The sequence below is a fragment of the Styela clava genome, chromosome 6, assembly GCF_964204865.1.
Source record: "Styela clava chromosome 6, kaStyClav1.hap1.2, whole genome shotgun sequence".
NCBI lineage: Eukaryota > Metazoa > Chordata > Ascidiacea > Stolidobranchia > Styelidae > Styela > Styela clava.
Genome location: NC_135255.1, coordinates 314857 through 342078, shown reverse-complemented (window position 1 = coordinate 342078; position 27222 = coordinate 314857). Strand labels below are relative to the sequence as shown.

Here is a 27222-nt window from a genome sequence, read left to right as displayed (position 1 = left end):
CATCCTCTTATAAAGTAACACAATTAACATTCTCATGCACGTAGCTTATTAATTATTTCATAATATAAGTATATCGTTTTTGGTTACCAAACTCCCCCAAATTGTTACTCATTTATTCATTATTAACAGGGAACAACATGCGGTATGTGTGGTAATTACGACGGAAAAGATGACAATGATCTGAAACTTTCTACTGGCCTAAAAACTGAGAATGTTATAAACTTTGGAAATAGTTGGAAGGTGGTTAAGTCGTTCGATATTTTTTGAATATTTTAGATGTGTTAATATCATTTTAAGATGTTGGAATATTTTTAACGGCAATGTCCAAGCCCATAATAAGGAAATACTTTTTACTTTCAATTATACCCCTAACGCCTTGTTCAACTACACCAGCGGTAAAATTATCTTTTTCAATCCAAATGTTTTCAAGGGTATAGGAATGATCTATAAATAACCACCGCTATTCAAATAAAGTTATTATTGCATTATTCCAGTTTCCTCTACAAACCACAACTTGTCCAGACTCTTCAATATCTACACATATCAACGCATCATGCACAGACATCTCCAGGAAAGAATGGGCAATAAACAAATGCCGAACAATAACCCAAGCCAACGGTCTATTTTCGGATTGTCATTCAACTGTAAGTAATCCTCTCTTCGATTTTTGTTTTGTAAAAAATGTCGTTGACCATGTAAGACTTCTCAACGGTTAATGTAGCTCCCTGAATAAAACCTTTAGCTGGCATTTCGTTTTTTATTTGTTCTCGCTGTACTGGATCGTCATTTTATATTTGATATATAGCTCTTTCAATTTAAATCAATAGTACACATTTATAAATGTTCATCGTGCAGTTCATTTTGTTGTAGGTTGATCCACAAGAGTATTTTGATATCTGTGTTCATGATGCATGCGGATGTGATGGTGGCGGAGATTGTGAATGTCTTTGCAGCGCAATTGCTCACTATGCACATACTTGTGCTGATAACGGCATTCCTATTGAATGGAGAAGCAATAACTTGTGTCGTAAGTAAATTCTTCAAATGTATGTCAAATAAAAGTGTCTGAAAAATTGCATCAACAATGAATTTTCCATTATACGGCATCGGAGAATAAGCGTGAAATTAAATCCCTCCCACTTTGCCTTGATGAAACCATGATTTTCTGTTGTATTTGCATTCTAATTTGTATTACTTTTAGTTATACATGTAATTGTAATGTGAACAGTTTGGTTTTGACGTGCAATAAAAATCATAAATTATGCCTAAATTACGTCCCCTACTTTAAATTTCTTCACAGATGATATTTCCATCATGTCATATTATATTTTTAGCAATCATGTGTGAACAGTACAATGATAATGAAGACATTTGTCTATGGCACTACAGACCGTGTGCAACTTGCATCACCGACACATGCTGCGATTGCCAACAGCCTGAAGACACGCACTGGTGTGTTGAGGGGTGCTTCCCTAAATGTCCTGATGTGAGTTTAATTTATTACAGCGTGCTTTAACATTTTTAATAAGATGAGAAACATCTATGCATACCCTTTACCTTTTGAATTCAATAGAAATAGATATATAAGAAGAGATGACGCCTGCAAGAGAAATGAAAATTCAAAACCACACATACTCAACTTATATAATTATACTATGATCTATTATCAACCATTGTCCTATCTAAAATTGCAAAACCAATAATATACTCGGAAATATTTTTAGTAAATATTAAATAAACATTCCGTTTACTTTTATCTCACAAGTGTTGCTTTCCTAATTTGCATTCGTGTTATCTAGGGTTATATTCTTGACGAAATGACGCAGAGGTGCATCTTGGAGACTGAGAGAGACTCTCAATGCACTTGGTATACAACAGAGAACATGTGTCATACTTGCAGTGAGATATTTTAAGAGCTGATTGTTTTATTTTTTTTATATTTTCACAAAATTTGTATTCTTTATTATCACATACGATTTTTTTTAATTCATTTATGTTAAATTCGAAATCATGCCTCTCTATGTAGCTATATTCGCAATGTTGATACAAACATGTAATTCGCAATCTTGTTATGCTTTTTTATTTTCTATATTTAGGTTTGAAATTAAAATGACCTTGTTCCCTGGCATGTTTGATTTTTATTTGGCGTCTTAAACCGACAGACAGCGTTATAAGCCTTGTGCGTTCTAAATCGTAATTTAAGTTTTTCTTGTTCTTCATTGACTTTCCACATATTGTCTATTTGTATATAGCGTCTTTGATGATTTTGCCTGTTCAATAAATTTGTTTTTTCTGTTCAGAAAAATGTGAAGTTTGCAAAACCAAATCTGGAGCCCAACTTCGAGTTACAGTAAGTTCTAGATAATAATTAAAATTAATACACAAATAAAAACATGTTCCCTGTTTATAGAGTTAATATTTAAATGTCCCGTCCCGCAGAAAAATATTATGCATGAAATATCATGACTTTCTCTTTAAAAATTAATTTACCGGTAGCTATGAGAATTTAAAACTTTGGATTTCACATATATATATATTCCTTACAATTGGACTGTATCCACATTGTTTGTAAAGTTTACAGATGTTTCTAATCTTTACTATGATTTCAAGTAAATTTTGTATTTTTTCTATTGAAAAGCCTGGGCAAACCATTTACTTCCCCGTTGCTACCGATGCTTGCGAACGTGAATGGTGTGCCATGGACACGACAGGAGACCTCTGTTATAATGGAACAATCAATTGGTATGATTGCAAAGAAGAATATAAACCAATTCCATCCTGTGATCCAACGTACTACACACAAATATGCTCAAATTCGACTACATCTAAATGCAGCAACTGCAGGGATTGCGAATGCGGTATGACTAAATGATGAAGTCGAGATATATATATAGATTAAAAACTGATCCGAAATGAAGTAACTAACAGTTGAGGTTGCGTGAAACTAACTACCTTTTCTTGCTCTCTATGCCTTTGCGCAGGTGGATCCGTATGCGTATTACGCAAGGATGCTGTAGCAAGAGTGTAAATGGCTATTCTATTCAATTCAAGAGTCTTGCTGCACACGAACACAAATATATTTCTGTAAACGTTACAGAAATATATTTGTGTTCGTGTGCAGCAAGACTCTTGAATTGAATGAAATGAGGTAAGGTAGTAAAAATGTGTTTCGAGATCCTTATTTATTCAGATTGGCATATAGTATGGGAGTATTATTTACGTTATCGCTAAATTCAATCGATAATGTACACCAAGAATTGTCATATTATTCAATATGAATTCAAGTCTTTTCTACTTAGAATGTAAGCTGAGGAATGACAGTTGTGAAGCTGGCAAGACATCCAATAGTTCATCGTGGAAGAAAGTATTCCCGTAAGTTTCAATAATTTAGCTCTGCTTATCTGTTGAGAATAAAAGAAAAGATTATCAAGCTCAAAGCCTTACTAAGTACTTACACATATATACCTGTTAGCAAATATGGGGCAATACTTTGAAATGCAGATATTTTCAATAGTTTGTAAGGTGCATATTTGATAGCTTGAGTGGACAAATTAATTGTTCCGTTGCGAATAAATAAAAATTTATCTCATGACATAAAGATGATATAATTTTATTAATATCAAAATACTTTTATTGTTTTACTAATCAACCAGCTTTATATGGAAATATTTTGGAAAAATACTACATATCATTCAGGGTAATTCCAACACCAGAAAAAGGCGCAAAGACATATTGCATTAAATACACATGTGAAAACCATCCAGTAGCAACAGAACCACAATGTTTTATACAGGTACCTTTTTATTTACTGAAATGTGTTCCACAGTAAGTTTATTACTCATTTAAATATAACTGTAAAAGGAATCCAATTCAGACTAGTCTAACAATGCGTAAGAGATCCATTGTGTATATGCATAACTTCCTTATTTAGAGAGAAGAAAGGGTAACCTGTGAACAGAGTATCACTGATGTCATCTGTAAAGAACATGAGGTGTTGAAGGTTTATCCCACTGGCGATGAATGCTGCCCAGAAAAATACGAATGTGGTATGTTATTTGTATATATATATATATATATTACAATGATTTGTTGTCAGACTTATTTTATTGAATTCATTATAGTTTTTGATGTAATTCGGTAGTACTAGGGATAAGCATGAATGTTTCATATTCGATAGTAACTCTAGTCTGATTACTAGTTCTTATATGGAATATGCTACAAAGGGAAAGGTTCAGATGTATAGGTTTGGATGTTGATGGAAGTCGAATGGTGGTGTTATAACCGAGCATATGTACATTAATTAATAAATTTCAACCATATTTATTTATTTTTGACAGTTTGCGAAGTTTGCGCATTGGACAATAATGGTGTAGTTGAATACATTAAAGCATATGAGGTGAGATAATGGTACTGCATTCAATGGATGCGCTTGCTGTTTTTTTTTTTGACAATGCTGTAACGAAGGTCAATCAGCAATAGGATTACGGTATATTTGAAACTTAACCATGTCTTACCATAGTCTCAAGGTGAAGCAATATATAGCGCTGTGTACAATATGGAACAGTCGACAATTAAAAGCCACAACAATATTAGTACTATAAACAAGCAGTTTGATAACAGGTCTGTGAAATTTGACAGATCTAGGGTAGGAAACTAAACAAAGCGTTGAAAGTACCTCATAAGTTTTTTTTAATTAAATCCCAAGATTCATTGATATTATTCAACAAGATTGTGTGTGTTAAGGTCATCTTACAAAAAATATTTCTACTTTTTTTTTATGCCATCGATTTTTAACAAAGTACAACGATTGGCACTTCTCAGTTTGACTTTGTGTATTAACTAAAAAACACTTCAATTTGATAGTTACGTTACTAAGTAATATTCCAAACTTTCTCTAAACAGCCTGGAGTAACCAATGAATGGTGTGAAGATGAGAGCACTTCTAATTGTTGCTATACTGACACTTGCACTGTCGATGCAGAAAGAGAAGACAAGACAATTTGCCCAATAGTGACCAGAACACAAGCACCATGTACAACCGGTCCAGCACCTACGTGTACTCCAGGGTTTGTCTGGAGGAATTTAACGAGAGCTGATGATTGTTGTCCATGGGGAGAATGCGGTATAAATATTCTCAAATTTTTAGATGCTATGTAAACATTGTTTGAAGTCTGAAATTTGTATTTGTTTAAAAGCTGCAGATATGATTTATTGATGAAACAAATCATGTTTAAGTACAATTAATGATTCGCAATCACCCTGAGTTATTCTATAATTCAGGCAGGCATATATAATTGGGAAACTGTGCAATATGTACAGGTCACATGTAGAGATTTGGATTCATGATCTACTGCAGTGGTTCCCAAACTTTTTAGAGTTGGGACCCACTATTTATTACCACAGCTTATGGCGACACATCTCTCGATTTTCTACAATGTAATTTTATTTTTGATGAATGAACACAAAAGACCTCTTTCAAAAAAAACCATAGTGTTATTCTTCAAAAGAAAATAAATGTAAATCCTGTATAAATTTTGGGGAAACACGGTAAGAAGTGCTGTACAGTGTACAAAACTGCTATGCGTAAAAAAGTCACATGGTCATTCTCTGTGTAGCAAATTATTGTTCCTTTAAGAAGATCTTAAAAAGGAAACTTTCACAGATTAGAATTTAAATTCAATTTAATTTCTTTTGTTTTTTTGAAGATTTACGTATTCGAGTCGCCACTGATCCTAATAACCAGTATAATGAGTCAAAGCTTTCTACATCTTTTCTCGACCCACTAAGATTCCTTTTGCCACCCACCAGTGGGTCGCGATCCATGGTTTGGGAACCGCTGATCTACTGTATAAAATGATCTGAAATTATTTCACACTTCACAGAATATTTAATATTATTTATTTTACAGAATGTGATTCTTGTTATGACTATGATGCAAGCAACAACAGGAATCTCAAACTGGTTTGCTGAATTTGTTCGATTACAAGCTATTATCTATTTTATATCAGAAAATTCGAGTTCAGTATGAAGAAATATTTTTCGATAAATGCTTGGGTCTAATTGTTTTGAATTCTTCAATATTGTTTCCAACATTTCATTTAGTTGCTATAACAATTACTATCAATAAACCTATCTTAGCATTTGACTTATTTCTAATATAAGTATTGGAATCAATTTTTAGATAGGAGATCAATGGAACAAGAAGTGCATGAAGTTCCGATGTGTGAGAGGTGTTCGAGATGCTACTGGATGTTTCAGAAGCATAAATTATGAAAATGTGACTTGTGCTAAAAAGCCAATTTGCAAATCAGATGAATATGTAAAAATCGTCGGAATTGATGAATGGGAATGCTGCGATATTTATGACTGTGGTAAGTACTATATGTCTATCAACTTTACTTATTCTGAACTGCAGCAAATGTTTTTTGCAAAGTAAAAAGTAACAAAGTAAACAAAAGCAGTTAAGTTTCTAGAATTAAGCCTTAACTAGGACTAGATTCGATTTTCAAATTGACTATTTTGACTATTCAAATGCCTAATATATGTTTGTTTCTATGTTTAGTATGTTATGATCAGTGCCGTGTGACAATTGGAGGAACAGAGAGAATCATTGATGTAAGTACTGAAAATTTTATTTGGATGTTTCTATCCTTACTCTTGATTTTGAGTCAAATGTGTGATTTCGCAATTAACCATGATTTGGTATTTACGTCTTAGTCGGTTTTGAAGATTTCTCCCTATTTTAGCCTGGTCAGGAGATAAGGATGGACGATGGGTGTTGGTATACGTGCGTTGATCCACGAACTTCCGAAGAAGACAAGAACTGTCCAAGAGTTGAAAAAACATGTCACGCACCAACTGAATGTGAAGAGTGTGAATACATTGCAAAAACAGTAAATGATACATGTGGCTGCAAGCAATATGACTGTCGTAAGTGATAATCATTGTTTGTTAGAAGCGAGTCAATATAAGGTAACCGTTATCGTGTTTTATAGTTTGGTCTCTATTTGTTCTTGACAGAGCCTGTTGAACGTTGTCCGTCTATTGACTGTCCATTCCCATATGTTCGCGTAATTGATCCATCCGGGGACAAGTGTAAAGAACCATGCTATGATTGTGAATGCAAGGAATGTTGGGACCAAATTCAAAACAGGACATACCAGGTAAAATTGATCGGTTTCAAAAACTGAAAATTGTGTCAGTACTAGTAGCTATGATAAAATTTCGTAAAGTACTTGAAGTATTTTTAAACTGTGACCAAGCAACTGCAGTAAAAGTTATGAATCTACCAGCCATACCATGAAAGTTAAAAACTGGATGTTTGAGATGTTATTAATTTTTTTAGATATCTATTTGCTTCATATTTAATTGAGTCTATCTGATTTTATAAATCCAATTGTTTTTCCAATAGATTGGTAAAGAATGGAAGCGTCAAGTTGCTGCTAAAACAAAGGCCCTCACTTCCTCAACATGTGAAGACTGTGTTTGTACCGATGCCATGGATGATGATGGATGTATGAAAGAGGTTGGTATAATTCCAATCCTATTTATAATTTCATGATAATGAGTTCCTGCAATTAAAAAAAAAACGATGTTAAAATTTTGTATTCTGAAGAATGCAAATCAATTTCAACAATCCTGTCATAATTATGTGGATTAAGATGCGTTTACACCTTATTTATTTTTCATGATGCAATAATTAAATATTATTATTTTTGAACAGCATTGCACTCCAACTCCTTGTCCGCCTGTTGAAGAATGTGAAAGCCCATATGATGTTCCTATTCATTCAGAAAATGAATGTGGTTGCACTATACTTCTCGGATGCAGTAAGAATAGAATTTGTACAATTGCTAAAATTATTAAGAAATCATGTGTTTGTTGTGATGTACTTACAACAATCAGAATGAGAATAATGTAATTTATATTTAACAAAATTTTCAAAACTGCAAACACTCTTTTCGTAGACAAACTGTGGTATCTATGGCTGGCTAATATTACACGAAATATAATGGTTTATGTTCTTCTGAATTTTTGAAAATTTTGTCTCTAAATAAAATTTTCAGTCATTATACTTGGTTGAGCCTTCATCTGTTCACTCTCAGTGTAACTACCAGACAAACAATTATCCCCAAATCATTTTTCAAAGAACTTCAGTTGTGTGAAATTCCTCATAGCTGTTTTCATAATTGTATTGACCTGAACTGAAAAATCGGTGAAGCTCACTCCAACGCTATAATTCTCTATAGTCTTGCAACTCTAGCGGAAGTTCGCTCAGAGAAACTTCTATGCTTCTGATTATGTGTACATAAACTTGCTTTGACCTTATCTTCATTGTCTAGCAATATAGACCTAGTATATATACAATTGAAGTAGAATAGAATCTTCTTAAATAAAGCAGTTTAATTCATTTTAGAATGCCCACATTGTATGTATGATGGGAAAATTATTGATGGAAAAGAACCTGGTGACACCTGGAACATTGGCAACCTTGCACTTGGATGCTATGACTCATATCAATGCCTGGCATACAGGGTAACTTAGATGCAACCTTTTAACTTTATTTTGGTTAATTCTATATGCATTTTCCGGCTTATATTTCTTTACATTTACATGTTATTTTGCCACCATTTGATTGTAAATCATTCTATGCTAACATAACGCTTTCCAAATGTTGATGCAGAACCCAGGAATGTCAAAAGAATGCTTCAATATCACTAAAGTGAGGAACCCATGTGTTGTTAATGACGAATGTCCAGATGATCATGTTGCAGTTAAAAGTGAAGTGCGAAGTTGTGATTATGATGATGGGGAACATTGCCCAAAATACGACTGTAGTATGTTGACTTACTGTGTTCGATTATATCAGGTTTCACAGAGTTTAATTGATATACTATCATATCACTAAGTTTGACATATAATTTTAATAAAATTGGTTCTAGCAGGAAAGCTTGATAACAATTCTTTTTATTTTATGGCAATAATAAGTTTGGCAGATGTTATAATTCAATTTTTCAAAATGAAAAGAATTGACAGCAATAGACCATGACACAGTATTTTTATAAATGTATAATATTATGTTACAGCTTGTGTAAAATGTCGCTTTGGTGGAAAATCTTACAATCCTGGTGATACTTGGACAAAGGATTGCATCAACTATCATTGCACAAATGAAACTGATAGTGCAGACCCAGCAAAATGCAAGAAAATAACTAGTGAAGTTGTAGATTGTCCTGCTACGAATATTACTTGCACAGAATGTCATGTGTAAGTTTCTTTTTTTATTGAAAAATAAAATGAACTGAAATTGGAATATTGTAAGAATATCTTAATTTTGTATGTCTTTTTTATTACATGATTTGTTCCACAGACAATATCTCAAACAAAAGAGAGAAGTACCTGATCACTGTTGTGATATCTGGGATTGCACACCTGAACCGTACTGCTATGATGAGGGTGGTGTAAAACATCTTGTAAATATCCATTTCACTATTTCACTTGCTTAAGTTTCATCTATTAGTGTACTCACATAAACTGAAACTCTATGCCCTGGGGTTTTCAATTCATTTGGTGAATATCAAGAAAATATAACTACCGTATTAAATCAGAAACTAGCAGTTGATGGTGGGAAACAGCAGGTGCAATTCAAAATTACAATTTTCTTCCCTGAACACTATCATTCACTCATATCAAGTATGCACATATATTTTTCCTCCATTTGGTTAAAATTCCCAGTCCCACTCACAAAGAAATACATTAGGTTTAAAATTCTTTCTTATCTGATTTAATAATTTGGCTTAATCACTTAATGAATGTTTGACAAAGCTTATTTCTAGTGTCAAAACTTAACGATAAACGTTCTAATTAACCTAAAGTAAAACATGACTTTGCATTTTCTCAACAACCATCATGCATTTTTATTATAGAATGGTTCGATCTGGAAACCTGATGAATGTAGAAGAGTTCAGTGTTTTGTATCTGAGGAAGATTATCCCGAAAAGTGTCCAGAAATAATTGATATTGATCATTGTGATCCTGATCCAACAGTCTGTAACGAATGTCAAAACAAAACTGTGAAAAAGGATAAATGTGGTTGTGACTACACTGAATGTCGTAAGCATATATGCATTGAATACCTATCATGATCTAATTAGTTACTGGTTTAGAGACAAATGTGGTAGAACAATATCTTGACATGCATCAGCAATAAACTATTATACACGAATGCTTCAAAACCAATGTGTTATAAATAAAGATATTCTATATCTTCATTTAAATATTTTCAGCTCCGAATGATCCTCCCGTTTCATGTGACAAACCTGCATCAAATCAAATCATCGATTTTTTCAACACAGCCAATATCTGTTACCCAAGCAAGAATTGTTGCGGTAAGTGAGCTAGACTGTTCCTCTTTTGTATCAAATATAATTTTAGAATTTAGAGGAAAAGTTTTATACCTAAATAGTATGAATATGATATTGAATATAATAATTTTATGATTATTCTTTTGTTTCGACTCTTCTTGATTTAATATAATCTCCTAAATATATAACGTATCTCAACATAATTTTTAATACTTTTTTATGAATCATATCATCTAAAATAATTTAAGATCCCGTTTTTTTAAAGCAACTCTTACTTTTTAGTTTGTGATGATGCCTGCTACCACAATGGTGTAAGAAAGAGTGTAAGTTCTTTAAATAATAAACTTTATTCAGTTTTCCCATTTTATTTGTATTTTGCATGCCATTTATAAAATCATTTTTATGATTTATAAAATCGTTATTTTTCATGCTCTTTATCACTCAAACTTAATTATCATTTGCTTTTTCAATACCAGTGGTTCTCAAATTGGGGATAATTACTCCAAAAGAGGTAATTTGGCAATTTTTGGGGATAATTCAGATGTTCACTGTCTTAACGAATCTTTTGTCGTTTTCGCTGATTTGCAAAAAAAGATGGTCGTGCAATACATAAGCATTGTTACATCACAATGTAGACTTGTCGCATTTGTAGGCTAAAATGCTGAGCGGGCGCAAGTTTAGCATCCTGAAGTTGGATTGGAAGGTGCAGTAGGCGATAGTATTATTGGTAAAAATTGAGTGAATATTTTGGGACTACAATTTTCTGATCAATAGATATTGGGATTTTGTGTTGGCCTTCAACATTAATATCAAATCCTGTATAAGAATGCATTAACATTTTTGATGTGTATATAAATTATTACCGTATGTTATTGTTGCTTACAAATTTGGTAAATTGCACAATGAAAATTTCATTTTTATGAAAAGTCTAATTGATCTTTTGGTACTGGTAATTCAATTTTCAAATTTGTTATAAGGAGTTTGAGCCAAAATTGCATCCCGACGTCAATTTCAGAAGTCTTAATATTATCAGTTTGGAGTTATCAGTCATGTACCTATTTGGTTGTTGCTAAAGACGCAACTTTTTGCATTTCCTTTATTTTATCGAATATTTTTTTTGGAATTCAACTTGGTTTTACTATTTTCTATTGCAGTCACTTAGATACTAAAATCGTACGTTTTTTTTACCAAAATTATGTATTTTTTTTCTAGCTTTTCACAGTTTGGAAAAATAAGGCCACTTGCCAGAGGCTGAGATGTGTCCTTCCTGAAGCAACACTCACTGCTCTTAAATTTGATCCTAAAAGAATTGACTTTGACGATTTGGAAGATGTCACAACATGGAGTCAAATTATAAGCAAACTAAACTACAGGTAAATTAGGATTAAAAGTGGAATCTGGTAATTTGGAATGAAGTGATAAAGTTGTTTATTTTTTCAATGAAAGTAGCAAATCTCTTTTATAGCTGTTGAGTTCTTTAAAGTAAATTCATTTTTTTTTACAGAAAGATGATGAGTAACTCTATCATTCCAAAATCTCTATATAGTGAATGTTCACAAGATGTTACCCTTTGTCCGATTACTTATGACTTAGGTTGTGAAAAACCAAAAGATTGTGGCGAATGTGAGACAACTACAGAAACTGTTGATGAATGTGGCTGTCCTATTGTAACTTGCAGTAAGTAATTTTATGGACCAGTACAGGGAATTTTACATTCATATCAGAATGGATGAGAGTCTTATGGCAAACCATGGCCTCTTTTCCAGTTACGAATCAAATGTAGATAAGGAAATTGTTTTTGTATGAATGGCGGAGAAAAATGTAACAGACTAGCAATTACGTCCAACAACCCTGTGACAACGAGTAGCTGTGTATATATTTATATATTATTATTGTATATATTCAATATATTTATATATTATTATTTTTTCAAATAGCTCCGTATGTTTGTCCTCCGGCACCATATGATGTCAAGTTATGCACTGAGCCTAAAGTTGTTATGAAGAACATTTCACTTGAAGGTGCATATTTTATATTTTTTTACTCAATAAATTTCACAATTTTTTTGTTTATTGCTAAGTATGTACTCTATGTTAGAAATAACAGTTTAGTTGAGGATGATTACATATAATTTAGTTGATTGGGTAAAATGAACCAACCAATGCAACAGATTGATTGAATAAAGTAAATTGATTACCGGTAAATTAAAATAAAACATTACTTGTCTTTATTCTTCTTATCAACTTTTAGGATTGACGGAGTTGTACCCATGTTGTAAGCAAGGACGGCAATGTGTATGTAGAGATGGGTGTGAGGATAAAAATGGTACAATACATCCAGTTGGTGAATCTTGGGATGAAATTGGAACTAATGAATGTGGCAAGACTTTGACTAAGTATGTTTAATGATATTACCTATTAAAGAATGTATAATCTCCTTGTATTATCTTGTAATTGGAAAGTTATAGGTTATTCAATACCATTCTATGAGCACTTTCATAACAGAATGGAATACTTTTAATTGTTATGGTTCAGCATAGCCAATCATTCACTTTGAGTGTGTCATCATGATAGGATTATTATTAAAATATTTTTATATTTCAACTTACAATACAAACATGAGGTACAGTTACACAGTTGCCTTATAATCAAAATATTCATGCTTATAGGTTACACTAAATTCCCATTTTTGCATTTTATATTGATGCCATATTTTCAGAAAAACATGTCGAGCTCCAGCCGAATTCCCAGATCCTAAACCAGAATGTCCAGAAGCTGTCAAGGTTCCATGTGATGAACCAATAACATGTGGCAACTGTGAAAATCGAACCAGTTACATTGATGAATATTGTTGTGAAATTGCATCTTGCAGTAAGTACTTTTAATCATTCCATACAATGACTCTAAAAATGATGTGGAAGAAGTGGAACATTCTGAAAAATATAGTTGGGCATTGTGAAAATGTCACTGTTATGATATCCAAAAAATTTTCCCTAATTTCTAATTTCTTAATTAGTGAATGATGCCTTGAATGAATGGTTATGAATTTGGGATATTTAATTGCTGAAGCCGACACAGTTTGATGCTCTGATTAATGTGCTATTGTGTCAAATATAAAACTTCTATCATCCCTTCACAGTTTCCTATTAAAATTATATTTAATTATCACAAATAAATATACTGTTTTTTTTACAGAACCATTGAATGAACCAACTCAATGTATTGAACCCAAACTAAATCAACGACATTCAACGCTGGAAACAGGTGATGAATGCTTCCCAAGTAAAGAATGCTGTGGTAAGACTAAAATTTTTGAATATATATTATTTTTATAAAATGTTCATATTGGTTGAACACATAATTAGATTATAGTAATTAACTCGGGGATGACCAAAGAGTGTTCGTGTTTTATTTTGTGGAACCAAAATCAAGCGTTCGGAAGAGTTTATGAGTAATTCTGCAGCCCAAGAAAAGTGTATTGCTTCTTGCCCTGCATTTCAAGCAGCTCTGACCAGAGTTGAAATTCTGATTGTTTTCTCTTATGTTTATCAATATTTAACTTGTTTTTAAATAGATGGAAATCATTACCATAATAATAATTATGTGTTAGGAAACATATATATTAGTCTTTACAATACATGTGGATATAATGGTCTGAGGTTAAATAATAGTATTTGCTTTACAGTGTGTGACACAACCTGTACATACAAAGGTGCTACATACCAGGTAGGTTTTTTAATTATTTCTAATGTAACAAAACCATATAGCTCAAGTAAGCACGCTGCAATGCTAGAAATATTTAAATACACTCTCAAAGTTTATTGAAGATCACCTGAGAATTCTTGATTGCATGATGGAATTGCTAGTGATATCTTGAAACTCGTACATGTGAGAATAACCAATGCCTCAACTTTCTTTAATTGTACAGATCTAATTGGTAGAGCAAGCAGTAGTAAACTTCCATTATTTGAGTGTGAATTATGTATATGTCTCGAGAATCGAGATATTGACAATACCTTGAGTTATGTCATATTTCAAAACTTTCAATATCGGAAAATATCACAAGATCTATGTCTATTAAATTTCTGGTCAATATCTGCAACATAATATAAAATCATTTAATTTCTCATTTGTTTGTTCTTACAAAATAATTTCAGCTATTTGAAGTGTGGAAGGACACTGAAGCATGTACAAGAATGCGATGCATTCTTCCTGAAACAACAATTCGTCATCTTGGTTACACAGGAAAGATTGATTTTGAAAATTTGGCTGATACTATGATGGAAGCTACATTTTCTAACCTAAAAACCAAGGTTGACTACAGGTGTGTTACAAAAATATTTTCTATAAATATAGTTTGACTAATTCAATTCAGATTACTACATAAGGATTTCGAATTACATTTTTCGTAGTCGAAAAAATCCTTAGAATAATTAGGATGAAGTTAAATTTAAAATTTTCACTTCTCTTACATATCCATTACTATTCTGTATAATATGCTGAAGTAAAAGTAATATAAAGCTTTTCAGAAAATGTTGTTAAATTTACATTGGGCAAATTTGCACGGAAAACCTTTTTGAACATGAGTAATACACTCATCGAAATATGGCATGTGTGTGTTGCTATTGCTTATTACTTGATATGTTTGATTTGTATCACATAACACAACTTACTGGAACCAACAACAAAAATGTCTGGACTGTATTATGTCAACCTAGACCATGTCATGGTCTTGTGGTTTATTGATAAAAATACAGGTATACTCATTATTTTAGGAAAATGTTGGATGAGAAAAAAATACCGCATAAACTGTATGAAGAATGCCAACAAAATGTTTCACTTTGTCCCACAAGTTTTGATATCGGATGCGAACCAGTTGAAAAATGTCCTGAATGTTTCAATACCACTATTACAAAGGATTCATGTGGATGCGATGTTTCCACGTGCAGTAAGATTTTTATTGTTGTTGTTTGTTATTTTATTGGAACATTCATTGTTATGAAGTTACATTATGATAATATTACGGTATATTAGGAAAATTGTTGCCTTTTTCTGATTGTAAATTCTACATCTGTACACAAATATCGCTGCCATCATGCTGCAGCCTGCCTTTATAGAAGGGAATATTTTATATATATATATGTCATCTTATGTATTTATGAAATATTTGTATGTATTCGATAGTCTTTTATTATTGTGTTTTTTGGGTGAATGATTATGAAAATGCAATTTACCAGAAGCTTTAATTCTTTAGTCTTATTTTTGTTGATATTCAACTCCAATGAATTTTACAGCCTTGATTGAACGTTGCCCCAATATCAAATGCGATTTCCCATACCGACCAACTGAAATCAAAGATGCTGATCCATGCAAAGCCCCATGTTATGAATGTACATGTGATCATACATGTGTCGATGATGTCACCAACTCAACATATGATGTAAGATCTTATATGCCTATATTCCCATATATTTCTAATACCATGATTTTTACAATGAACTAAAGTTTTTTCATAGAGCCATACAGGTGGCATGCAATTATACATTCCTAATTGATGTAATATGTTAAATTCAGATATTTTTGCTGAATGTTTTACACTATGCACTATGGTCAACACTATTGATTAAACAGTAATTTCACTTACCTTTATCTTTTCAGCAAAACTATTTTCGATCCTAATTCATTTGTTTATATTTTACAACACATTCCTATTCTAATTTAAACTGCATTTAGTTTCTTCAATGATACATTTATGTATTTACTGCAGCCTGGTACTTCATGGGAAAGGACAATTATGGACCCGAGATCATGCGAAAGCTGTATTTGTACTGATGACAAGGATGAGAAAGATGGATGCTTGAAAGAGGTCTGAATAATAAGTATAAGTATAAAAAATAACAGTTTGTGTAAATAATTCCCATTCCTCTATTATATTTATATCTATTTGTGTAATATTGTTTTTTGGTGCATGAAGAAAATCATGAGATACTAGAAAAAGAGGGATTATCCAACCTCTCAAAAATTGTGAACCTTGTGTCAGTTACGTTTGCTCTAATGGTGAAGTTTGCAATATTTTTTGGCTCCACTTTCACGTTGGTCGTGAAGACTGGTGTACCGGTACAGTAGTCTACTGAGACAAATTGCATACGGTAACTGTACTACTTTGTGTCCATATATTTCAGCATTGCTCTCTTGTTTAAAATTGTTTACTTTATGATGGTCTTAGCATACAAGAGTGGACCCAATTTTGCTTTCATACAAAAATTAGAACTGTTATATTTTGTTTAGAAATGTATGCCAATACCATGCCCAGTGGTAGAAAAGTGTGAAGCACCTTACAACAAAGCTGTTTACGGAAAAGATGATTGTGGATGTAAAAAACTGATTTCATGTGGTATGATGGAAAGAATATTAATTGTACGGTACTCCAGTAGTATGTGTACCAGGTTAGGGTTAGGCCATAATTTCATACGAATTGGTACACATACTTCTGGAGCGCCAATTTTTCAATAGATGGCTGTCCAATCATAAACTTTCGTTGAGGTCCTAATAATTATTAATTCCTTCAGAATGCACACAATGTATGCTCGATGGCGAAATTGTAGCGAACAAATCTGCTGGTGAATCATGGACAAAAGGAGACGTTGACCGTGGATGTTATGATACATATTACTGTAATCCTATCAAGGTTTGTTGGAATATTTGCATATTCCTGATAATGCTTGAAAAATATTGTGAAGCAGTAACTTCAATTACGAAAAGGATAGACTTTTGATTTATGATGATTTCTTTAATTAGAATTTTTTGTCCAAAGAAATTATATGGGAATTATCAATCTTGAATTTAATTTAATAATCAAATCTATATATTAAAACGGAACAAGAATGCTATTCAAGGTACCGGTAAGTTCTAAAACTGCAAAATTATAGAAATCTGGAGAACAACTAGAATGTTACGAAGTGAAAAAGACAAGAAAGGAATGCACGGTTGATTCTGAATGTCCCGAAGATTATGTTCCTATCAAGAATGAAGACAGAAGTTGCTGCTATGATGGAACATGCTGCCCAAGATATGATTGCAGTGAGTTATCGTTATAAATATTCAAAGTGAAACAAAAATTAAACTACTCATGTACTAATACAAATGTTCCATATGTTTAAATTGTCCATATGTATTTTTGTGTACGAACAAGTATTACTCCATTTTTTGTCTTAGTTTTAATCATCCACTACAAACTTCATTGATCAATCCTTATTTGATTAAATTTACTATATTAAATTTCTATTTTAAGTGTGTGTTAAATGTCGCTTCAATGGAAAATCATATAATCCTGGTGAGAAATGGACAAAAGATTGCATCGACTACACCTGTACTAATGTAACTGATGAAGCTGACCCAGCCAAATGTAAGAAAGTTGAAAGTCAAGAATCTCCATGCAATGAAACCAAAGAAGTTTGCGAAGATTGTTTTGTGTATGCTTATTTTAAGTTGATCTGAATATGAAGCCAAGTCTCATGCTATATTTCAGTATTATTTTTCGATAAATATTTAACTCAATCGCACAAACAATATTGAACATTCTTGTAATTCTTGCACAGCTGCTGTTCTGTGTATATTTGAGGTGATCGCAGTATGATGACCGTTGGAAAGTTTAGGCTTCTTGACACAGTAATATGTTTTGTTAATTTCTGTCAGTTAGACTCCATACATCAACCACATTTATAAATCCGAAACAAACAAAACCCTAGCTTTATCCAAATCAAACTTGACCAGACATGCTATACAAATGTCGGTAATCTATATTAATATCTAGTTTAGTTGGCTCCATGTATAATTTAGAGATATAATGTTAATAATCTTGAAAAACGAATTTTTCAGTGAATATTTAGCTGTAAAGCGGGATGTAGCAAACGGTGAATGTTGTAATATCTGGGGATGCAAAGCAGAGAAAGTCTGCATCAAAGATGGAGCTAGAGTACCGGTGAATGTTTATTATAATATTGCTATAGCATTGCGATGAAACAGAAACAGGAGATGCTAAAATTTACATTGAAAAAGAGAAATCTTAAATGTATTATGAACTGTATTTCACTATCAAGGATTACTACATTCATATATAAAGAGTTACTTGTTACCAATTATTATCATTGAGTAACCTGGAAGTTTAATGATCATCATCGCAGGTCTGTGGGTACATGTGCCGAAACTAAATTAGAGTCTAATCTAAACTAAAACTAAACGAAACTAAAATAAAGTCTGTTGATTACCAACCTTGCGCTTCCATCGCACCACCCAAGCCCAAGATTTGTACAGTTCTGTAGTTTTCAAATCTTTCAAATTCCTATATTTTATCATCGTGGTAATTTGTCACATAAACATATTCAAAAAAGCTTATAGAAGTCACTTATGTGGGTATCTTCAGTTGATTTCTACACCACCAATATGCATGCTTGATTATATTTTCAGAACGGTACAATCTGGGTGCCAAAGAAATGCGTGAAACTGGAATGTTATGTGTCGGAAGAAGACTGGAACAAGGAGATCTGTCCAATTCCAAGAACTATTGATCATTGTGAAAATGATTTGACAATAGAATGCCCACCCTGTACTACAAAGAAAATCATTAAAGATGAATGCGACTGTGATAAAGTATCTTGTCGTAAGTATAGATATATAATTGTATCTAATTTTAAAACTAGGGACTAGGCAGTTTGTCATATTTGCATTCTAATATTGTCAATTTGCAATTCATTTTGTAAGGCTTTGTAAACTAACTATTATCAATTCAGCTCCGATTGAGGAACCAACTCATTGCTCAGTGGCAACCAAACGGCAAATAATTACAACACTTGAAACAAAGGATACATGTTTCCCATCAAAGAACTGTTGCAGTAAGTATAGTTGAAATCCCTTATTATAAATCCAACTATATGATGCCACAGCATAAAATTAAAGTGATAATTACTAAATGAATTGAAATCCATCATAATTCTGAATGGCATTTCAGTCACCACTGCAAGATGGTTATTACTTTATGAGTGCATGAGATCTTGCTTTGACTAATTCACATAGAGAAATTAATGTTAATCAATGTTAAAAGTAATGAATATTACATTGGAGTTTATATTTGATAATTGGCTCCATAAATTCCATGCACAAATGTTTCAATAGGTTGTCAAATATGATATTAACAGAAATTTTTATTTTTAAAATATTATAATTATATTTTCAGTGTGTGATTCTTCTTGCTACTTCAAAGGAGTTAAGAAAGATGTATGTTATGTTTTCTGATCATTTTATTGTACTTAATAAAATATCAAATACCTTGGAAAAAAACATTATTTACAGAAATTTTTTAATGAAAATTGTGTTATTGTATAAGATCAGAATTTATATAGGATTATTATCTGTGAACATGTCAAAAATAAATGATAATTTAAATGCCAAACAGCAATATACATACATACACAGTCACTTCATGCGAAATATATGTCACCTCATTCAAGGTTCTAGGCTAATCTTACTATTAGATTTCTATAAAGTAGAATGTGCTTGATATAATTGATTTGAAAATTTCTCTGTAGCTTTTCTCTGTGTGGATTGATGAATCAACATGTCAACGAATGAGATGTGTCGCTTCAGAGTCATTACTTACCAAGTTAGGTTATGATCTTTCGGTGATTGATTTCAAAGATACCGAAAATGTTGCTTTCTGGAGTGAACTTCGATCCAAGATTGATTTCAGGTACAACATTTGTCGTATGCAGAATTTGAAATTAGTTTCAAAAATACTTTACTATGAATCTATGATTATTTAAATTCTACTAACCATGAAATATACATATCGCAAATCTTTTTAGAAAACTCATTATATAGCTCTTTTTCTATTTTTGAAATGTTCTTGCTTGGTTTTTTTCTATGAGAAATCAGAGATATATTCTGTGGCCAAAAATTTAGAATATGGTATTTTATGTACAAATCAAAATCTTGACTCTGTGTATATCATTGCAAGGAATAATACTAGGAAACAACTATTCTGCTAATTTCATATAATTTATATATATTTTACTCCATTTTTAGTATCCCATGTTATTTATTTATTTAGACGAATGATGACTGAATCAAATATTGCAACAAAATTATATGAAGAATGTTCACAAGACATGGATCTTTGTCCTGTAGCACGAGATATTGGATGTCCAGAACCCCAATCTTGTCCCAACTGCACGAATACTATTAAATCGGAAGATGCATGTGGCTGCACTGTTCATACATGTTGTAAGTCACTGACTATTCAGTCATAATTTTCGTTCATATTATTTATGATTTTGTAAATCAAATTTTGAACAGCCACTGCATATTTTTTCTTTTTAAGTGCTTCCCGATTATGGTTAATGCGTGTATTGCACGAACCGCTATTTTAGATCTCATTCTGATTATCGATAAACGATTTTATTAAAAGGTTTCAAACTGCTATGATATAGCAAAATTTGATGCATTGAATAAATAGCTTAGTATGTACCTTAACTTTGAAGATTAATTCATTTATATTCAAATCAAGGATCAATATGTCACTAAAATTATCATTTATAGTTTACAAATATTTTTCAATTCAGCTCCATTCAAGTGTCCACCATCTCCATATGATGTCAAAGAGTGTTCAGAACCAAAATCTAACTTGGTGGAAATATCTCTTAACGGTAATATAATTATATTTTGCTCGTCCCGATTTATCTTTTACTCAAATATAAAGAGTTCTTTTTAATCCTGCTTACAATTTATCACTCCAAATAATGACAAGCATTCTATTTAAGTTAACATCAAAGTCATTCTTAACCTAAATTCAATAAAAACAAGATACTTTTCAATTTTTAACATTGATATTTTCTATGTTTAGGCTTGTCTGATAAATATCCTTGCTGCAGTGTTGGGCGAGAATGTACATGTCACAAAACTTGCTTCGATTATCAAAACCAAACTCGTGAAATTGGGGAGACCTGGGATGAACCATTAGAATATGCATGCACCTCGGATCCATCTGTCGCAGGTTCCATCGTCAGGTATAAATAGCATCCTTTATTGGCTACCATAATTTTTGTATTTCTGCTGTGGAAATTGTTTTTATATAATCATTCAATGAGCTTTAAAAGTTGATATTCTCAAATTTTGAATTGATCCTCAAACATACGGTGATGGTCTGTTATATAACATTCAGATTTTGCTATTTCACAGTTTCATAAAATCTTGAGAAATAATAGTTTTTCATTTTAAATTATCTTATTAGCGTATTTGAGCAGCAACTTACAAAGTCATCCTATACTTGTGAGTTGGGAGAATGTCAGTTTTTCCAATATCACATTCTATGTTCTAACAAGTTATACCATCAATTGGCCATTGCTCAATCTTTGGATCTATTTCCTTTCTTTATCTCAATAGAAAAGTATGCAGAGCTGCCAAACCTGAGTCAACAGAATTAAGTGAGATCTGCCCACACACTCATATTGTACCATGTGATGAACCAATTAAATGTGGACCATGTGAAGAAGAAATCAAAACTCTGGATGATAGATGTTGTGCTGTCATTACATGTAGTGAGTGACACTACTTAGTTTCAGCTGAAATTTTTTGAGCTTATTCATGGCATACTAACATGAAGCTATTAAAACAGCAAGGAACAGCTGCAGATTGTCTTCTCATTTATGGACTTTATCTTACCCTTATTTATATAAGCACTTTTACTTGTTGAAAGCATCTGGTCTAACATTTATCATATCAAGTGTTAGAAATACAGGAATATTCTTGTTATCTTTCTGTTGATCGCCTTGTGTGGGTTTACGAGTCCGAACTGGTCAATTAAAGTTATTATAATAATTTATTATAATAACTTTAATTGACCAGTGATCTTCCATATTTGCAGTTACTATGAAAGCTTACGAAAACACTTGCTATTCTGTTGATAGAGAGATTATGCTATTTTTATATATGTTTATTACTTGACCCTTTTTGTGAGCCATTATGTACTATCATTCTAAATCCAATTTTTACTGTGTATACAGAAAAGATTGAATGCGACATCAACACTCTCGATGATTGTGAATTACCTAAGATTGCATTGAAATCTGATGCAACTGTTACTGGTGATGAATGTTGTCCAAAATACTGCGACTGCCCAGATAAATGCTTGGAATCAGAAACTGCTAAGAAATATGATCGTAAGTAAATAGTTATGATGTAGCGGTCTTGTTCGAAATTATGATATTTACATAGAATATATACTTTGTGGGCATTGTATATATATGATCGTATTCTGCTTATATATTGTATAGATTTGCAACTTTGAATTCACTATTCTCAGAAGTAACCATAATTTGAATTGAGAAATTCAATGTTATTATAAATCTTTGCTGTTCTATACACAGGAAATCTAGAATGGCCCCATCCTCTTGATGCATGTTACACAAGGAAATGTCTAGTTGATCCATCCAAGAATTTGGGATGTCCATACATTATCAACAATACTATCTGCACTGAACCGAAAGAATGTGATGCATGCTATACTGCATTAGATACAACTAATGATTGTGGATGTACTGAACGTGTGTGTGGTAAGTTGAGCAAGTTTTATAGACAAGACTTCATAGACTCTTGAATTCTTACACCATGTGATATTTCGCTCAATAAGATATATTCATTTTGAATTCTTATTTTTAACAAGCTGCTATCTGAATGAAGTACAAAATTATCAATGAAATATGGAGATTTCGCATTATACTTAACGGTACATTATTATTTTTGCATTCACCAAATATGGAAGCAAATGTTTGTCCAAATCTATATTTGATAATGCGCATTACAAATAATTAGTTATTTTTTTTACAATCAGAGTTTGTTATTATTTGTAGAACGAAATCCATGTCCAACAATTTCATGTGAGAATGAATGTGAAGAAGTATATCAGACTGAAGAAGTGGACAGCTGTAATTGCCCAGTCTTTGCTTGCAGTGAGTATCTATGTTCTATTTGGAGGAGACTTTTTAGCTGGTCAGATATAAGTTCAATAATAAAAGGTTCATTTATCATAACTATATTCTTAATTAAATTTCAGGACCAAAATCATGTCCACCAAAGATTACCAAGTGCACAAATCCTGAAGAAGATGTATACAGCTGGATGGATCTATCCATTAACAAATGTTGCAAACAACAAGGCTGCAGTATGTTATATTTGTATTACATTGTATTTCGCTTTACTACCGGTATTTCATATTTTATTTTCAAAAGCATTATATAATTTTTTCTCAAACTTTTATTGTCCTTAGCCCATTTCACATGATTACAACCATGTTTTGTGCTTGTAAGGAGTTTCAATCCGGTATTTTATTTGTACTGAGAAAAAGTAAATTAGAAAAAATAGAAGAACAAATGCATTACAGTCAAAGAGTAAACACATAGCTTCATGTATACTTCAATTCAATGTAGTCTGTGCAGAGTGCGTTCTTGTACTCCCTTGATCCCTTGTACCTTTGATATTTGGTTTCATTTTAGTCTGATCAACTTTCTCACCTCAGAGAGAGCGAGGAGCCCGTTTAAAAAACCCTGATCTAAATTGTGACACAACTATATAAAACGCTACAAACAAGGTTCAATATTTTGCTCTGCAAATCACACTTACTTTCAAGAACACCTTTATCAATTGCATATAGGATCGACTGAATTTAAGTCTGATTGTAACAATGTTTGAAAACTCAATATCGAAAACAACTCGCTAGCACTAGAATATGGCTAGGAAGTGTTAAAGCGTGATTCCCAGAATCTTCTTTACATACTTTCTTGCTTTTGAAAGTAAAAATAAAATCAGGAGAATTTTATCACAAATTATGTTTTCAGGATGTAACTACACAAAATGTGTCGAACCGTCTTGTCCATCTGGACAAGTTCCAGTAAGAAATGTGTCTGCAACGAAATGTTGTTGCCCAGAATATATGTGTGTTCCCGATGATGATCAAACATGTGTAGACTATAATGGAATGAGAAGAAAGGTAAATTGTTGTATACATAATATTTTTAGAATTTACAGCACAAAAAGAATTGAGCATTGGGCTTCCACATGAGGCGATTCAGTCTCAAGACATGAGAGACTAAAACAAAACTGTTGGAAATTGGTAATTTCAAATTACATCCTTGCCAGGTCGGTGTCCCGTGGATCAACAAAGATAACAAGTGCAAGATGTTACAATGTTCATACTCCAACACCAAAACAAGAAATTCATACAAGATTGAAGAATTTGATCGATTTATTTGCTCATCAGAAAAACCAAGTTGTGTAAATGGAGGGACGGCATATCTCGCTTCTACCAAGGAAGGATGTTGTCGTGAATGGGTTTGTCCCTGTAAGTATTCCAATGGAAAAATTTAGGAAAAATCAATTTAACACCTGAAATTGAAAAGTATATGTACAATCATTTTGGTAGACATGATATTCTAATTCTGGAGGGAACTGGACTCTCTCTCTTCAGGATACAGATACAGTCACCTATAGAATAATGTGTAAAGTGAATTTCCTCAACAAAAAATATCTATTATCAAAGTTTAAAGTATAAGGGGAAATAGATTTATAAATGTCAATATTTCCCAATATCACAGGCACATGTGAAGCTTACGGTGACCCACATTTCACAACTTTCGATGGATTCTCATACAATTACCAGGGAAAATGCACATATACCCTTATGAAAGAATATGCCTTCAATGAAACAGAAGTTATTATTGACAACGAATTATGCCGATGGTTTAGTGCAAGAAGAAAATCACTATCCTGTCTTAAAACATTAACTGTAATTCACAAAACCAAGAACTACACATTGACATTTGGACAGAAGGTAAACATATGACTCATCATTTTCTATATTTGCACCAGTCAAAAATATTTCGTGATTAGCAAAAAACATAGTGTTTTGCCAATATTCAAATGTCAATATTATTCTAGAACAAATAGCAGCAAAATAATGCCAGATATGTAATAAATCAGTCTAACAAATATTAGAAAAAGTAGAATGAGTATTCCGTTGTATTCCCAGTAAAACGGATATCAAATTTGTCTGTTAGAAATCAGAATTAGCCATACAAGCATGCTTTACTGAACAATCTTGTGATAAAATCAGTATGTTATGAGACATCATACCATGAAGGATGAGGAAGATTGTGCATATCATAATGTTCATTAATCCCTTTTATCAGTTCAAATAACTCCAGTTTTTTTTGATAATTTTTGTATAGCACAATGTGGAAGATGATGTATTATCGTTTGTATATATCACTCACTCAATTTATATCGTTGCCCTTAAAGGTTAAAATCTTGCTTCATATTCATTATAGTAAATTTGGTTTTCTATCTAGGTCCCAGATAAGAAAAATTTAAACATTGAAGTGTTAGTATAATATAACCATACTATTGTAACACTGGTATTCCATTCAAGAGAGAACAAGTCTTTTCATCTATTTCAGTTCTTGTTCAATGGAAAAGAAATCAAAGTACGCGAGCCATGGACTTCTGATAATGGGGAAGTAACTGTTCGTGAATTTGGATACAAAAAGTTCATGTTGACTGTTCATTCGCTCAATCTACAAATTATATACAAAACAAGAACATGGGAGCAATCACTTATTCTTACAGTTCCATTTGAATCCCTTGAAGGAAAAATGTTGGGATTATGTGGTTAGTTATTGTGACACTGGTATCTGTTCAAAAGCAGTTAAAGTGGGATTGAGTAATTAGTTTTTGAAATTATTTCAAAGATACTAACTGATTCAAGGTTATCACAAATCTTCAAAATGTGGCAATGATAGTATTTTTAAAAAAACTTGGTTTTCACCTTTTACCACTGAATTTCCTAACTTCATTGCCTGTATTCTGAACAAACGGCACTAGTTGATATTGCAACTAGGCAAAGTATATCTGTAATATCGTTTTATATGAAAATCAGGTATGGTAATACATGAGCTTTTTTGTAGGTACATGCAACAATGATCCGAGCGATGAGTTTAAAAACAAGTTATCTCAACTCATTCATGTGAAGGATGAAGAAGATCAAGAGGCTATTGACAAATTTGGAGAAAGTTGGATTAAGGGCATCCCTGACTATGATCAACCAAAATGCTTCCCCTTGGAACCAGAATGTCCAGAAGAATCTGAGTTCCCAGATTGTGGAGAACTTCCACCAGATGTCTGCATCAACTGTGATAACAAATGTCATCTCATCCATCCAAAATGCAATCCATGTGAAACTAATCCTTGTCAGGTTAGCAATTACTTTTGAATAAAAGATTTTATTGTTTTTTTTTTATATCTCATCCTCCATATTCTGTCTGTTATATCAGCTAGTGCAGTTTTAGTCTATCAACAACAATTCAGGAAAAATCTTTCAAATGGTAAAATATAATTTTCAGTATATTGTGTATTCAGTATATATATATATTATTATATGTCTCCAGGTTTTAGCAACAAAAGAAGTGTACAGGGAAGCACGAAGTCACATCGACCCTCGAGTATACATTGCCAAATGTGCTTTTGATTTGTCACTAGAAAGCAACATGACAAAGAAATGCAACGCCTGCTTTTCCTCCTCTGTTGCACAATATGCATCAATTAATGAAATGCATGGCCTCTGTATCCCGTGGAGATCAGCTCTTAATTGTGACGGTAAAGTAGGAGTTATTGTATATGTAGTGAAGTGTTGTAACATATCATAATGTATTTACGTTATATATTTTTGTGTCGTTGATCATTTGTTTTGATTATTCTAACGTGGTTCTGACTTTTGACAGATTGCAGTTTTTATAACTTGGTTCATCTAATAACTC

At 32.3% G+C, this 27222-nt stretch overlaps 1 protein-coding gene across 2 annotated transcripts in view; it reads left to right on the top strand.

The window, feature by feature from the left end:
- LOC120330829 (uncharacterized) overlaps positions 1-27222 on the top strand; it is a 42345-nt gene that overhangs the window by 13070 nt on the left and 2053 nt on the right. For both annotated transcript variants that reach the window (XM_039397777.2, XM_039397776.2), the window contains exons 24-83: positions 130-240; positions 495-644; positions 871-1027; positions 1335-1486; positions 1800-1899; positions 2301-2350; positions 2639-2858; positions 3300-3372; positions 3697-3793; positions 3932-4046; positions 4338-4396; positions 4903-5122; positions 5909-5961; positions 6182-6371; positions 6563-6615; positions 6747-6930; positions 7021-7163; positions 7412-7525; positions 7724-7829; positions 8417-8535; positions 8684-8837; positions 9087-9267; positions 9371-9473; positions 9927-10113; positions 10287-10388; positions 10647-10687; positions 11577-11737; positions 11869-12041; positions 12302-12385; positions 12615-12759; positions 13083-13234; positions 13559-13660; positions 14049-14089; positions 14521-14687; positions 15139-15311; positions 15658-15803; positions 16131-16229; positions 16652-16757; positions 16933-17051; positions 17293-17443; positions 17655-17835; positions 18242-18344; positions 18830-19022; positions 19153-19254; positions 19596-19636; positions 19948-20108; positions 20469-20641; positions 20980-21063; positions 21261-21423; positions 21800-21954; positions 22420-22575; positions 22783-22968; positions 23266-23364; positions 23469-23576; positions 24250-24401; positions 24551-24752; positions 25006-25241; positions 25867-26077; positions 26374-26660; positions 26854-27061. In XM_039397777.2, coding sequence (XP_039253711.2) covers positions 130-240; positions 495-644; positions 871-1027; positions 1335-1486; positions 1800-1899; positions 2301-2350; positions 2639-2858; positions 3300-3372; positions 3697-3793; positions 3932-4046; positions 4338-4396; positions 4903-5122; positions 5909-5961; positions 6182-6371; positions 6563-6615; positions 6747-6930; positions 7021-7163; positions 7412-7525; positions 7724-7829; positions 8417-8535; positions 8684-8837; positions 9087-9267; positions 9371-9473; positions 9927-10113; positions 10287-10388; positions 10647-10687; positions 11577-11737; positions 11869-12041; positions 12302-12385; positions 12615-12759; positions 13083-13234; positions 13559-13660; positions 14049-14089; positions 14521-14687; positions 15139-15311; positions 15658-15803; positions 16131-16229; positions 16652-16757; positions 16933-17051; positions 17293-17443; positions 17655-17835; positions 18242-18344; positions 18830-19022; positions 19153-19254; positions 19596-19636; positions 19948-20108; positions 20469-20641; positions 20980-21063; positions 21261-21423; positions 21800-21954; positions 22420-22575; positions 22783-22968; positions 23266-23364; positions 23469-23576; positions 24250-24401; positions 24551-24752; positions 25006-25241; positions 25867-26077; positions 26374-26660; positions 26854-27061 — 8254 coding nt within the window. The remainder of the gene's footprint in view (positions 1-129; positions 241-494; positions 645-870; positions 1028-1334; positions 1487-1799; positions 1900-2300; positions 2351-2638; positions 2859-3299; positions 3373-3696; positions 3794-3931; positions 4047-4337; positions 4397-4902; positions 5123-5908; positions 5962-6181; positions 6372-6562; positions 6616-6746; positions 6931-7020; positions 7164-7411; positions 7526-7723; positions 7830-8416; positions 8536-8683; positions 8838-9086; positions 9268-9370; positions 9474-9926; positions 10114-10286; positions 10389-10646; positions 10688-11576; positions 11738-11868; positions 12042-12301; positions 12386-12614; positions 12760-13082; positions 13235-13558; positions 13661-14048; positions 14090-14520; positions 14688-15138; positions 15312-15657; positions 15804-16130; positions 16230-16651; positions 16758-16932; positions 17052-17292; positions 17444-17654; positions 17836-18241; positions 18345-18829; positions 19023-19152; positions 19255-19595; positions 19637-19947; positions 20109-20468; positions 20642-20979; positions 21064-21260; positions 21424-21799; positions 21955-22419; positions 22576-22782; positions 22969-23265; positions 23365-23468; positions 23577-24249; positions 24402-24550; positions 24753-25005; positions 25242-25866; positions 26078-26373; positions 26661-26853; positions 27062-27222) is intronic.